The 16,022-nt window shown below is 28.7% G+C and overlaps 1 protein-coding gene across 1 annotated transcript in view; it reads right to left on the reverse strand.

Moving 5' to 3' along the window:
* LOC148299583 (uncharacterized) overlaps nucleotides 1-859 on the reverse strand; it is a 46,735-nt gene extending 45,876 nt beyond the window's left edge. The window contains exon 1 of the mRNA XM_088275922.1: nucleotides 161-859. Coding sequence (XP_088132048.1) covers nucleotides 161-212 — 52 coding nt within the window. The 5' untranslated portion in view covers nucleotides 213-859. The remainder of the gene's footprint in view (nucleotides 1-160) is intronic.
* Nucleotides 860-16,022: the final 15,163 nt, after the last annotated feature.

Genomic DNA, 16,022 nt, shown 5'->3' on the forward strand with positions numbered 1-16,022 from the left:
ACTATATATGTCCTACCACAATATCTTTTTTGGGGGGGCGAAGACTAACTAGTAAATGTAGAATGTTTAAAGTAGAAATGTATATGTAGATTGAATAAGTTGTAATATTTTTGCAAGTATATTAAATAAATAATATTAAAAAATATTTCTTGGTACTCACCAGTCAGAAGGACGAAAAATAGGAGGAAAACATTAATTTGGTAAGAGCACATAGTCGACAGTATTCATGTCAACTTGCCACAATTTTTTTATGTCAACAATTTCTGTCAACTAACGGATTCACTCATTATTTTTGTCCGACACTAATATTTTTACCATAACAACCTAAATAATCTATTAGTTCGTAAGGTTACTCCATTTTCTTATACAAATATTTTTTACACTCTTCAAATTTTAAAAGAAAACAACACAATTTTTTTATTATTTATACATTTTTTAAGTATTCCGAATAATTATTATTCATATTTAAACATTTTTATTAATTATTTTTATATAATAATTGATTTTTTAATCAGTCACTTTGCCTATTTAAAAAGCATTTTTACGCACGCCCTTTTTATTTTTGTCGTATTTACATTATTAATTAATGAATAAAATTCTAAAATCCCTCATGGGTGTTTTTTTTAACCTATATATTTTTAATCTTTTTAATTACCAATGTCCACAATTTTTCACTAAATTACTAAAAATAAACTAGCAGTCGAAACTGTCTTCGTATTTTTTTATCCACTTAAATAAATATTGTGAAAGTCAGTTCTTAAGTTCCACAAATTACGAAATACTACACTGAATTTCAGACGAGCAGCGATAACTGTGTTACGCGCACACGTCCGCGCTTCTCAAAGGACCGAAAACAACTAAATTCGAACACGAATGCTACCAAGAGAATAGCGGAATCAAACGAAGTGGAGACGATCCGGAGTTCACAAAACACCCGGAAAAGCGCAATCAAATTTAAGACACCTCATTGAAAAGTATGCAATAAAAATTATGATATAGTACTAGTAAAAATTCCTTTTTATTACACCTTTCTTTGCTTGTGAAATTATAATATTATACGAACCGTTTCAAAGCTTAATATTGGCAACTTCTGTTCAAATCTAGCGCCGATGTTCATTTTAAAGAAGAAAATTAATATTTTTTCTCAAACAGGTGTAAGTAAACCTTCGAATTTGTTTGTTTAGTTCTATGATTAAAAATATAATAAGTAGTAATGAAACCTTGGGAATAAAAACTTATTAGATACAAGCAAAAAATCATTTAGTGTGTTCATATTGTTTAGTTTGTCGATTATTAAAAGAATTTTATATCTTTGAGTGCGATACAGTAGCTCAGTCAGGTCAAATAGAAAAGAAAAATATGAGAAGGCACGTATTTCACAATGCTTTTGGTAATACAATATTAAATGACAGCTGTCAAGAAGCATGCATTCAACCATGATGTTTTATTTTAGTTTTGCTTGTGTTGTTGTTAAGTCTAACAGATGACGCTGTTATTGTAATAAAAAAACTGATAAAAAAATCATGTTTCACCTGTCACGCGTATGTTAATGTAACGTTAAAATTTCGAAGCCACATGTGATTAACTTATGAAGATTTAAGATTTTGAACAATCCAACATCAACATTTTTAAGTATTTATTGTTTCGGCATTCATTTTGTGGTATGACATGATTTTATCAAAAGAAAAACGCTATTTTATACACTTGAGTTTTATATTTTATAATAACTTGTTTCGGAAGCCACAGATATTTCCATCTCCACTTACAAATATTTCTAAAATGAGTTTATATTTGTACCTGTAGATGAAAATATCTGTAGCTTCCGATATTAATCGTATAAAATACAAAAGAAGTATTTTACTTTTAATTCAACTTTTTAATTTAAATTGATGTTAAAAATTGCGCGTACCGTGATATTATGAAATTGTACAGCCGTCTGTGAATAATTTAAGCAGATTTAAGATTTTCAACAAACTAACACATCCATTTTTCACCACATTTTTCACCACAATTTCATTGAACGGTTTTTCCCGGTGGAATATTGCTCTTCTACCCTAAATATTATGTAAACAAGGTAAATTTTATGATTGTTTATATTGAGGTCTTTTTTGGTAGCACAATGGTCCAATTTCCCAATCTTAATGCGTTAATGGCAAGTAAAAGTTTTAATTTTTACACCTTGCAATAATTATCGTTTTTCATTTGTATACCTGGCAACACCGGTTGAAATTTCCAGCTATTTTATTCTCCTCCTAACCCTTATCCACACCTAATGGTGCATAGGGCACTGCATCGTATTTATCGTTCCTTACACGAAGGCGAGGTGATCACTTCTGCAGTTCATAGACCTGTCTAGGGTAATATTGAATAAAAAATACTTAATGTAAAATCACTCATGTTTATTTTTCCTTCCCCCCCTGGGAATCAAACCCGGGAACGGTAGCTAAACACGCTCACCACTACACAAATAAAAAATATCAACAAAAATATGTAAGTAGCAATAAAGAATACGCTAATAAAAATCATCACTCACAATAATTATCACTATCAAAAACAAAACATTTTCAAAACAATTCGTCACATAAACGACTGTTACATACAGTTTAAAGTTGAAAATACATGTATTTAAATAAATGTATAAAATTTTTTTCGAGTAGGGGAAACAATGTATAAAAATAAAAATAAAACGTCTACCCTAAATATTATGTAAACAAGGTAAATTTTATTATTGTTTACATTGAGGTCTTTTTTTGGTAGCACAATGGTCAAGTTTCTAAACCTTAATGCGTTAATGGCAGCGTGTTTGTGGTACACATTCTAAACACACCTTCCTGGGTGGTCGCTAATATAATTATTAAAAGTTTAAGTAACGTGTTCTGGTTAATGAAAAATATTATTCAAATCAAGAAACTGATGAAAATTATATGAGTTTCTTACATCATTAAAAAAATATATTGAAATCTGAAAATAAAGGAAAAAAGTTTATACATTTAAACATATACAGCAAAATATTCATTATGTTATAAGTAATAAGATATTTTAATTCAAATACTTTATTCGAAACAAAATTTACAATTTTTCAATAAATAAAAGTAGTTTTGTTCTAAAAGACTTCGCCAATGGTGCATAGGGCATTTTTTATAGATTTTTTTTAGCGTTTCCCATTATTTTTAGAAAAAAATCTCGTTCTACATAAAGGATGATGATACATCTTCGATGATGTCTTTTTATCGTTTTTCACCGAAAATATTTTGTGGCGAAATATGAAATTTAAAAAAATTACTTCGATGAGAGAACATAAAAAAGAATTTAAAGCATTATTTTAATCTTTTTCAAATACATTCATAAAAATTTTCATTAGTAAAAAAAAAAATCTTTTTCGAATGATAAAAAATTAACAATTAAGTACGTCTAATTGTTTTTTTCTGTAATAAAATGAATGTAAAAAAAAAATTAAAAAAATATTACAAGGTTAAAAATGAAAAAGCTGACAACAGAAATGTATGCGATCATTCGTAAAATAAAAGTAAGTAAAAAAAAACCTTTCCTTGCGCGTTTAAAATGTTATCATCAAAACTATTTTCAACATTTTGAATGTAAAAAATGTTAAAACATACAATATAGCAGGGTTAAACCGAATTATTTCAAAATGTTAAAATTATAGTAAGGGTGAAAAAAATTGGTAAGATTTACAAGCAAGATAAATGTGACTCTCCCTTCATTATAATGTAATACGTTATGCCTGCACAGTGGCACAACACATGTGTCTACAGTCCTCCGTTATACGACACCCTGATGATAGGGTAGGTATCTGAACAAAGTGTTGGGGTGAGGGAGCGCTAAGACAACCCTGTATGTCGCTTCACCGACATATTGTTTGGTTACGTAAATAATCATGTTCTTAGCTTTTATTTAAGTGGGAGATAATGTTAGGGAATACCGTATAAATACAGACAAATCGTTGGTGCATTTCTTCGCTTAGTTTGTCAAAACTGATGGTTCAATCGGAATTATGTCAGAGTAAAAAATATATATATTTTTTAATTTAAGTTTTACTTCGGATTTATCACTTTTTTTATTATATTTGTGATAAGTGCATCCAAAATGCTTTTGTATGTAGGAAAAATATGGAATAATTTACTTGTTTTTTTTTAATTAATGTTTTACTTGGTAAATACCACAGTTAAATATTAAAAGTGGATAGAGATTACTACAAATAACTCCCGCTTCAATGAATAAAAAAAATATTTTTCATTATGAAAAGAAGATTCAAACTTATTTTTTTTACGAAAATGTTAATAAAATTAGTATGTAACCACTCACCGAGATTTTTATGTCTACTGGTTTCAAGACGTACCCGTCTCTTCGTCAGGACAATCACTAACACAGCATTCAAACAATACTACCCTTCACCACCGTAGCACCATTGACACACTCAAAACTACACAAAATGTCTAACACATGCGATTTTCGGTCGACCCGAAGACCAACATGCACTATAGTTTTCAATACAGACATGCGTTACGAGCCGAGGTTAAACGCGCAATATAATTAGACCTGGAAACGAATCAACTTATATACTCGTAGGATGAAAGAAGTGGGCGGGGTTCGAATTGGATACTGACGAATCGTGCTTAACCGATGTCGAATCAAACAATGGACTATAAGTAAAATTTATTTGGTCGTTAATTAGAGGAATATTATTTTTAAGTGCTTTCCTAATAAAAAAAAATCTCCATGTTATTTTGTTTTCATCCTTTATTATAATTGTTTAATATTTTTACTCCCGTGTCTTTTTTGAAGATGTGATTTGATTCTATGAGGTGATTGGCAAATTCGGAGGAGTTATTATTGTTTAGACATCGTATGTGCTCTTTATTCTGGTATTAAAATAATTTTATACCAGAATAAAATTTTGCGTGTTATCTTAATCGTTAACACATGAATGAAAGGCGATCAACCTTCCGCTTCAGGTACCAGTGAGAGTAATATTGAATAAATAAAAGAGTGAAAAAATCACTTATATTTGGGACCTGGGACCTCCAGTACGGTAGCTGAACGTGCTGACCATTAAACTATAAACGCGAACAAAAGCTGACACTATGTAGTCCATGTTATTAAAAAACGGTAAATTCAAAAAACCAATAAAAACGAGCTCATTTGTCTTTAACATTAAAAAACAAACCTTGTCCAATTTATGTAAAAAAATATATTAAATTATCTGAAAGTGACCTTTAAATAAAATAGATTTAGTTTTTCGTTACAATTTTTAAACCTAAAAACCAGGGAGTAAAATGCGAGCTGGCCATTTTTTTGCAGAACGCCACAATTTCACAATCAATTTTCAATTTCGATTGTACATACGCTCGTGCTTTTGACAATTCCAGTTTTGAATTTGAGCGATTATTTTTTGCTACGTGTTGGTTCTACGAAAAAAAACATGCTTTGAATTTTTATATCAAGTAAATAAATATTTAAAAAATAACAAACAAACCATCACGCCACTTCCCCGCAGGGGTAGGTAGAGAGAATATAACGCCAATCCAATATTCACTTTTTACTTTTTACTCTTTAATTTTTACTTTTATTTTATTTTATTTTTTATTAAGTTTTTAATTTTATTTAAAAAAAAAACTGTTTTCTGAGAGTCAAGTATTTTTTGTGTTTTATATTTACAATATTATTCTAGTTCTACTTATAAAACCTATATACCCTTTACTATGACTAAATTATATTGTATACTCACACACAGGCCATGCCTTTGTGGGATCTTTTTTTGCATTCATTTTTATATTTTATTGATATTTTTTGTATTTGAATTTATGTTATGTAATGCAAAAGAATATAAAATAAAGAAAAAGAAAAAAATATATGCCTTTGCAAACAATTTTTCATAAATACCTAATGATTATTCCGACTCCTGACCTGACCATGCTCAAGTATTTAAAATATTTGAACATGCCAAGTTTATCTTGCTCTTCTTCTGCTTCTTTTACCAACCACATTCGCCTAACAATGTACGACTGTAACGACTCCATATACTGCACGTACGGAGCGGCTATGGTTTAACTATCTTTAATTTTCTTTTTTTTTATATCTTATTTTTACCCTTGTCCACATCCAATGGTGCATAGGGCACTGCATCATATTGACGCAATTTTATCTTGATCGTTACAAGGTGATCACTTCTGCGCTTCAGGAACCAGTCCAGGTTAATATTTAATAAATACTAGAGTGTAAAACCACTAATATTTATTTTCACCCCCTTCTACGAATAGAAGCCAGGATCTCCAGCACGGTTGATAAACACGTTAGCCATTACACCACGGAGGCGGACTAAATATCTACGTACTGTATTATTAAAGTAATTTAATAGCTCGTTCGTATATTGCACTATTTGCTGCAGAAAATTATACTGTTTGTTGGTTTACATAATTAATTGTTTTTATACATGGCCACATGAAATATGTGTGGTAATGGCGTCACGCAGTCACTTGATTACACATATGGTAATTATGTACTTTTATCATGATGCACCGAGTTTGAAGGAATGTCACCATAATTAAACTCATATGAATCATAATCAACTAAAGTATTACACATAATTAATTCTCATTCCCCTAATAGAGATATTTCCTTCTATCATACACTCTCTTTACATTAATGATTGATTTCAACAAATTGAATCCAAGAAGAAATAACCAAAAACATGTTTTTTTGTTAAATATAAGATATATACATTTACCTATAAATAAATTTATAATATATACATATATACATTCAATTTTTTTTTTTGTGTTTATTATTTATACAAATATTTCAATTTCATAATCTTTCAGTGAACCTAAGCGGCTTATTATTAGAAATAGGTATCAAATTGAGGTAGAGTGGGTTCGAACCGAGAAACTCTGACTTAAGAGTCCGCGACACTGACCACGGGACACAACCCGATTTAAAATATAATTTGCTTTTTTTGTAGACACCCATCAGCCACTTTATGTGCCTTGTATACGTTATATTATTTTATATCAATATAATATACACAACGAAAAAGAAATTAAAAAATCATTTGTTTTGCCTGTAATAATAACTAAAATTCAAATTTCATAAAAGTGGGCAAATCGTTTTGCTACCGTGCTGGAGTTCTAGGATCGATTCCCAGATAAATTTAAAATAAATATTAATGTTTTATAAAACGAAAACTATAAAGCTTTATTTTCTTTTTTTATCTAACAATGACCGAGTTTTGTTATTACCGACCTCTTCAGACTGGTAATACCAGTGATGATGATGTCGGTAACGATAAAACATGGTTAATAATTAAAAAAGGTTAAAGGTATGAACATAGTTATAGTTAGTACAGTTCCTCCCTGAAATGTCAGTACTAAAGTTGAATCAGATAAATTTATATTATTTTTGACATCTCATCAAAGATTAAGAAGAATATGGAAGTCTGGGCATTTACGGGGTTGACGACCGTCATAGGCTGGTTTAAGTGATCAATTTACACACGTGTAACATTCACCAATTCTACCCATTATTGACAACCACACTACTCAAACTCTTGGAAGTTCTATATATATGAACCAATTTAGAAACCTTGTTCTTGAATCACCAGAACTTCACTAGAGACATCTATTGGTCGTCAGCCCCGTAAATGCCCTAACTTCCATATTCTTCCTCATCTTTGATGAGATGTCAAAAAAAATTATGAAAATAACTCCTGTAATTGGAGATAATCCAGATTTTGTGAACAGGTATTTGGGCACACTCAAAATGTTGCTGATAAATTTAAGTTATTTTTTACTCTAATATTTATATAATATTAATTTTTATTAGATTAAAACCAATGTTTTTAGCTTTTCCACTTTTTTATTTGACCAGCAACCGGGTTTCGTCGTTACCGACATCATCAGACTGGTGATGTCGGTAACGACGAAACCCGGTCGCTGGTCAAATAAAAAAAGTGGAAAAGCTAAAAATATTGGTTTTTATCTAATAATAAATTAAACCAGTCTGATGATGTCGGTAACGACGAAACCCGGTCGCTGGTCAAATAAAAAAAAGTGGAAAAGCTAAAAATATTGGATTTAATCTAATAATAAATTAAAAATGCAATTCCATCACGAAGTGTCACTGGATAATATAAATCTATTATATAATATTACCTAGGACTATTGCTATTCTTCAGGTATTTTTTAACGATAAAAAAATGCGTATAAATGATGTTATGTCCTATGCACCATGATGTTCAGTTTAAGGTAAGAAAAAGAAAAATGATTATTTTGATGGTGTAAAAATATATTGAAATAAGGATTATTTTTGTTTTATGTAAAGGTAACACACTTAAATAAAAAAGAACATTTATAAAACTTTCTTAATCTTATACAGGTTCAGAAAGATCCAGATATCGTTTGTTCGAAGAAATACAGTCTTAAAAAAACTTACAGGGTTTAATCCTTGTAGAACAAACAAATCTATTTCTTTTTTAGCTTTAAAAGTTTTAACATTGATTTAAAAATACGAGTTCTTAGATTACTTTATTCGAAACAGCTTCTCGTGAAAAAGATATAAACAAGATATGAATCAGATATGAAAATATAATTTTTTGGCCAAACTTTAAATGTGTTCATTCTATGAGAGAAATTCATGAATTAACTTTCCATTAATGATATAATTACTTTATAATTAAGTTATTTCTCTAGTGTAATGTTCAGCTCACTAGGCTACCGCTCTGGAGGTCCCGGGTTCGATTCCCAAGGGGGGGGTGAAATAAATGATATTTCACTCTTATATTTATTCAACATTACCCTGGACATCAGTACCACCTGATCACCTTAATTTCACGTGTTATCGATCAAGATAACACTGCATTTTTATGAAGCACCATAAGGGTGCCGATAAGGGTTGAAGCAAGGATTATTAAGTTAATCATGTGCTGCTTTGCTAAGTCTGAAATTGAAAAGAAAAGAAAAGTGAAAGGATACATGTGCAATATGTTTAACTTCACAATTCACGTGTAACATTTACCAATTCTACCCATGATTGACTACCACAGTACTCATTTTTTTTAATTACCTAACGTCCAAGTGACTCTGAATTCTAGCTACAGCTTATGCAACACCGCTTATCATGACCCTACTCAGGCTTCAACTTTTTAAGTTTTATAGCGTATGCCTACTCGTGAGTGGATTTACTCTTTATGTTAAAAGTTACTATAATTTCATTCATAAAACTTCTAGATATATTGATCAAACTCGAAACACGGTGTTTGACTTCACTAAAATTTTACTAGAGACATCTATGGAATAGAGAATCAAACACTTCAAATTTTGTAAACAATTTAATGTTACTCGAATCATACCGGCTTGACGGTCCGTAAAACAAGCTAGATCGACGCAGATTCCGCTGTCAGCCTGATAAATTATTATCTATGCTCCCAGTAAACAGGTAGATTTGATAACGAATATTTTCGTGATTTATTAGACGCGATTCGTTGCGTGTTATTTATTGCGAAATGTGGTTCTCTTTACCATCTTGTATAAATATTGTGGTTTTCGACGCAGCCTTTATTTAATTCACATATATATATATATATACATATATATATATATATATATATATATATATATATATATATATATATATATATATATATATATATATATATATTTATATGTGTGTATATATTTATATATTTATAGATATATAGATATGTATATATATATATATATATATATATATATATATATATATATATATATATATATATATATATATATATATATATATATATATATATATATATATATATATATATATATATATATATATATATATATATATATATATATATATATATATATATATATATATATATATATATATATATATATATATATATATATATATATATATATATATATATATATATATATATATATATATATATATATATATATATATATATATATATATATATATATATATATATATATATATATATATATATATATATATATATATATATATATATATATATATATATATATATATATATATATATATATATATATATATATAAATATATATATATATATATATATATATATATATATATATATATATATATATATATATATATATATATGTATATATATATATATATATGTATATATATTTATATATATATATATATATATATATATACATATCTATATATCTATAAATATATACATATATTTATATAAATATATATGTATATATATATATATATATATATATATATATATATATATATATATATATATATATATATATATATATATATATATATATATTTATATGTATATATATATATATATATATATATATATATATATATATATATATATATATATATATATATATATATATATATATATATATTTATATATATATATATTCATTCATTCATTCAAACCCTTATCCGCACCCCAATGGTGCATAGGGCATTGCATATAAGCGCAGTGTTATCTTGATCGTTAACACATGAAGGAATGGTGATCGCCCCCCGCTTCAGGTATCAAAACAGGGTAATATTGAAAAAATATTTTAGTGAAAAACTCAATTAACAAAAAAAAACAATATTTACAAGACCCTCACTCCCTGGGAATCGAACCCGGGAGCTCTAGTACGGTAACCGAACGTGCTGACTATCACACTACGGAGGCGGACAAAAAAATATGATGATTTAAATCCGATATAATATTTTTATAAGAGTTTTATTTAAATGGTCCGAATGGAAACCAAGAGTGTCTATACCGGACTTGAGAATGTAATGGAAGCTTTCAAAGTGTAAAAAAATACCACCCAATGACAGGTCATTGGATTGAAGCCAATTCAAGTCATTAGATGGATTTTTTCTCAAAAAATTAAAAAAAAATACTATTGCAGTGTCAAATACTAAACACAAAAGAAAAACTAACTAACCATCACGCCGCTTCACTGAATGGGTAAGCAGAAAAAATCGAACGCCACTCCACTATGTCTTTGCAAACATTCTTCACCTCTACCACATTCATGCAAATTCGTATAAGGAAACACATAAGGATATATTAATCATTGTTAGTGCATACAGATACATACAAAATTAACATTTTGAATACAAATAAAATATACAGTTTGAATATAATATATGTGTTATAAATATAACTGGCACAAAATTCATCTTGATAAGTGTTTTCCTTCGTGGAATTAAATTCGGCACGTTTCGCCGAAAATATTAATTTCCAATCGGCCGATAAATGGTTTTTCGGCACATCGCAGAGTGTATCCATAATTGAATATTTTCCCCGTACCTTGGTGACCCCTCGAAGATGTTCAATATCTGATACCATTTCCTCCGAATTCACAGTCCTTAATACTTGATATGAGGATTAAATTTCGCTCGCAGTGTATGGAGGTATGGACATATAATACGTATTACTGTACAGCCTTTACGAAATGACCCTTTATGGGGTCACCTGAATTGAGTACCTACATATATGAATGCATATTGTATACTTCTATTTACTAATGGATTTTGTTTATTATATTACACATATATCGTGGGTATACTGCCAAAAAAACGGAAATTCGAAAATATGCAATTTTGACCAATTATGCTGTATTTTAAAGTTTTCAACGTTTTATAAACTGGCAAAATACACTGAGTAGTTTGAAATGTCATATTTATGTGGTTTTACAGTAAATTGAACTTTAAGTTTAATAGATGGTATTTTATTCTGGCTAAAAGCTTTAAATAACAGGGATTATTTAAACAGGGATTTTAGAATTTCATTAATTGATTCGGTCACTTTGTGGTAAAATCTATCAATTTTTAATAAATGTTCTACTTAGTAAATACCACTATTTCTTAAAATTCACTGTGGCACGTGTTTCGATGCATTCCGCATCATTTTCAAACACCATAATTTAGAGTTTTTCACCGGGATTTTAGAGTTCACGTTTTTTGCCAGTATACTCACGATATATTTTCTGACTCGTACATATTTGTAACATACTTCTTGGATATCGTATCGGGCTAGGCAAAGTCTTTTATTTATAACTAGTTGTACCAGGACATATAATTCTGTGACTCAGTTTGATTAAATGAATCATTTCATAATGTTTATGGTGCAATGATAATATTTTAAATCTACGAAACAACAATGCAATAACAAAACATTAAAAGTGACAGCAATTGTCGACACGATATTTGTTTAGTGTTGCATGTGTTACTGTTCCACTCAATGGATGGCGCTGCCATGGCAGTTACAAGAGTTGATATTATTCAACGTATTTTTACCAATCACAGATAAAAACACAATTCTTTGATTGATATGAAAACACCCGCGTATTTACTTGATAAAATGCCTAAATTTCTTGAGATTTAAGATATTAAAGCAACGAATATTTGCATTTTTATTTACAAAAAAAAGCGTATTTTGACGTAGGGTTATGTGCACTATTCATATGCATGTAAAATTATGAGAAATGTACTTATTTTATATGATATGAATCAACGTACACAAATATTGATTCTTGCATATGGCATTAAAACGATCTCGTTTTTATTGACCTATGCAAGTTTTATTATAAAGGCATTCGTTTCAGTATGTGCCCGTATAAAAGGATATCTTCTAATTGATTCAGGCTGAATGTACGAAATTTAAATTTGTATTTAATTGACAAGTTTTTTTTTATCATAATTCATGGAACTAGATTTATTATTTTTAAAGTTAGTGAATCTATTTATAAGATTCTAGATTTATACAAACTTATTTTCAGAAGCCAAATATTCTTCAAAAAATTCCAAGTTGTTATTGAATTGCCATGTTGATAATATGAATCAATCTTTTACCTTTTAAATTTAAATTAAATTTTCATTAAAATTACCAAATTTTCAGAAAATAATTATAATGGATTACAAATAAAATCAATACACATACTCCCTCTGCTCATAGCAGTAAAAAAAATATTTTTTCCCGATATGATTTCCCCCGTTCGCCTGAGGCAAACACAATGAATTTTCAGAGGGTAAATATTTTATTATCAGCATTTCGCGTTATCTGAAGGAAGTTTCACATCGCTTCCATGGCGGAGAAATGCGAAAAAATTGTTTTTCTTCTTTCGTGATATTTCCGTGATTTCGGATTGCGTCATGTTTGACTATCTCCAAAATATATTTTTCACATTTATGCATTATCATGAAATATATTTGCGTGAATCAGTCATTACTTTGTTAATGAACCCGTGTATTCTAACATGACTGTGAGGTCAGCTTAGGTTAAATAAGTAGAGCTACAATATATTTTTTTAATTTAATTTCCTTACAAGGTCAAAATCATCAACCAACCGGATGATGAAATATGTCCAAAGAGATTAAGAAAATTAAGAATTATTATTATTGCTATGAAAATATATATGTATTTATTTAAGAATGATTTTCTTACGTTCTAACGTTTTTATCGGATTATTTATCAACATCATAAAAACACAACCTTAGAGGTCGTTTAGCATTAAATACAAACAGAAAACCATATCCGTTGTTTATTTCTTTTGTTTTCTTTGATTTTCTGTTCAGTGATCATTCACATAATATTTTCTGCATGATCTGTTCACCCAATTTATATGTGTTCGACGCATGGATCAGCGAACTCTGTTTGAAGGCTGTTATATTTTTTTATAGATATGTCAGCATTTCTCAATTTCTAAGGGATGATTTCTGTTTCTTTTTACATTTTCACATATCGCTTACTCTTTTCAACAACGTCTTATATAAAAAAAAACTTGATTTTTCAGGAGATCGTTTTTAAAGTTTAAAAATATAATGAAATGTATTAAAAATAAATATCCCAAGAGTGTGTGGAAGTTTTTGTTGAGAGTATTTTAATGTTTTAAATGTTTAAGAATCAAAATAAACCCTGATGATGACAAGGTTCTTATCGATTCCGGTAGTTTAAATAGTATTAATAAAAAAGTGGTTAAAACAAAGTTATTTAATTTTACAAAGAATATGCATGTGTTCGTGCAAACTTACACACATACACACACACACACACAAACACACACATAAATAAACATGTTTATATAAAATAGTACAATGGTTCAAATGATTTTATTATGCGCAGTTTTACTGACAAGTGTTTAGAAAATATAATCGATTTATATGACAACACGACAATTCAAATAAAATATGGATTATAAAGATATTACAGAGGAGTAAAGTGGTGATATTGGTTTCCAAACATATTGTTTATGGTTAACAGATTTCGCAATGCCATTCTGTACGCTCCATCCATTGGACATAAGTTTCACCTGTCGAATCCAGAGCACTGATCTAGTGTTAGCAGCTTCCCTTAGCGGAGGAATAAAGCGCGGGCGAATGGGAAACTCTGCGGTTGACTGTACTCCCAAATACCAAAGTCCATTTGTATCGACACCCCATCCCTTATTGCAGGAAACTTGTATTGTTTAGTGGCTTGGGAAACTGAAGGAGATTGCTAAGGGTTCTTCAAGTTGTATGCCAAATATACAACTGAACATATTATATTTTAACAAATATTTGTTTATGACCGAAAGCTATTCTACAAAGACGAGAACATAGGAAGACAAATGTATCAAATAAAGAAGATTTAGAAGTTCATATTCAGTATGACATCGGTTTACTTTACAAGTAGAAGAATATAGAGGACAATAAATTTTGATTTAGAAATAGTAGAAAACAAAACCAAATAAAATGCTCTTCATTACATAGGTTATTTTATTTTTATTCAGTTAATATATATCAATAAAATTTAGAATATTCTGACGAGTCTGATATCCAAGCAGGGTTGACGAGTATACGCATTCAACATTTTTATTGCATCTTGATATTTAACCATTATTTTTAACAGTAAATACAACAACAAAAAATCACGTATTTTACAACAATCAATGGATTATTTTCTATAAGGATGACTTTAATAGTTAATTTTTAATAAACGTAAATTATCACCATAAGCATTCATTTTTAGGGAGCAAAACAATGTGGTATTTTCAGATTTGTTTATTTTACCATAAATTATTTAATATTAAACACATACGAGTACTTAAAATAAAAATTAAATATTTTTTTCTCAAAATGGAAATAATGTTGGTTGCAGATAGCACTAAACGTTTGAAATGTAAATAAAACTAATCTGATTTATTTGATTTAAATTCGTGCAAACTTTTTTACGAATATATCATTCTCAATTATGAATATGCAAAAAAAATATATATATTTTCTATGGAAAATCACATTTTTTCGCCATTTCATAATCTACAGTAAGAGTTATCTTCAAGATATTCCGTATTTATTTAACATGAAATAAACTGCTTTAAATTTGCAATGCATTTTACTCATTTGGAATAAGTGGATATACCATATATGAACATATTTTGTAAACTTTAAGATATGGGATTAATTATTCAATCGATTTTTTTTACAAAATCTATCATCTCTCAGCTTAAATTAAACATTCAAGAAGGTACTTTTATTTATTTAACAAAACAAAATATTACAATAATAATGGAACCTGTATTTTTTAACAATTTTAAATACTTTCAAGAATTCATTGAAAATTGGCTTATTTCAAAACACTCGTAGTTGTGAAACAACATTTTCGATCGTTAATGACATATGACATAGTAGTAGTGTTTTTGACATTTCAGAAGCGAATTTCCATTGGAAAATAAATTGGAATAATATGATGAAGACGCAGGACTTGGACGTTGTCGCAGGATGACGGCGATACGATGTCTACGATCGAATTTAATATATTTTCTTTTTTATAACAGAAAATCAGAAGTTATAACTAAATAACCATCGCGCCGCTTCTTCGTGGGGGTAGGCAGAGAGAATAAAATACCACACCAATCCATCTTTGATAACAATCTTTGCCTCTTCCACATTCATGCATTTTCTCATAATACCCGCCGATCATTCCGTCTCCTGACCTGACCACTTTCAATTATTT

Source organism: Brachycentrus maculatus, unplaced genomic scaffold (genome assembly GCF_059751285.1).
Source record: "Brachycentrus maculatus isolate JH-2025_06_01 unplaced genomic scaffold, ASM5975128v1 h1tg001060l, whole genome shotgun sequence".
Lineage (NCBI taxonomy): Eukaryota > Metazoa > Arthropoda > Insecta > Trichoptera > Brachycentridae > Brachycentrus > Brachycentrus maculatus.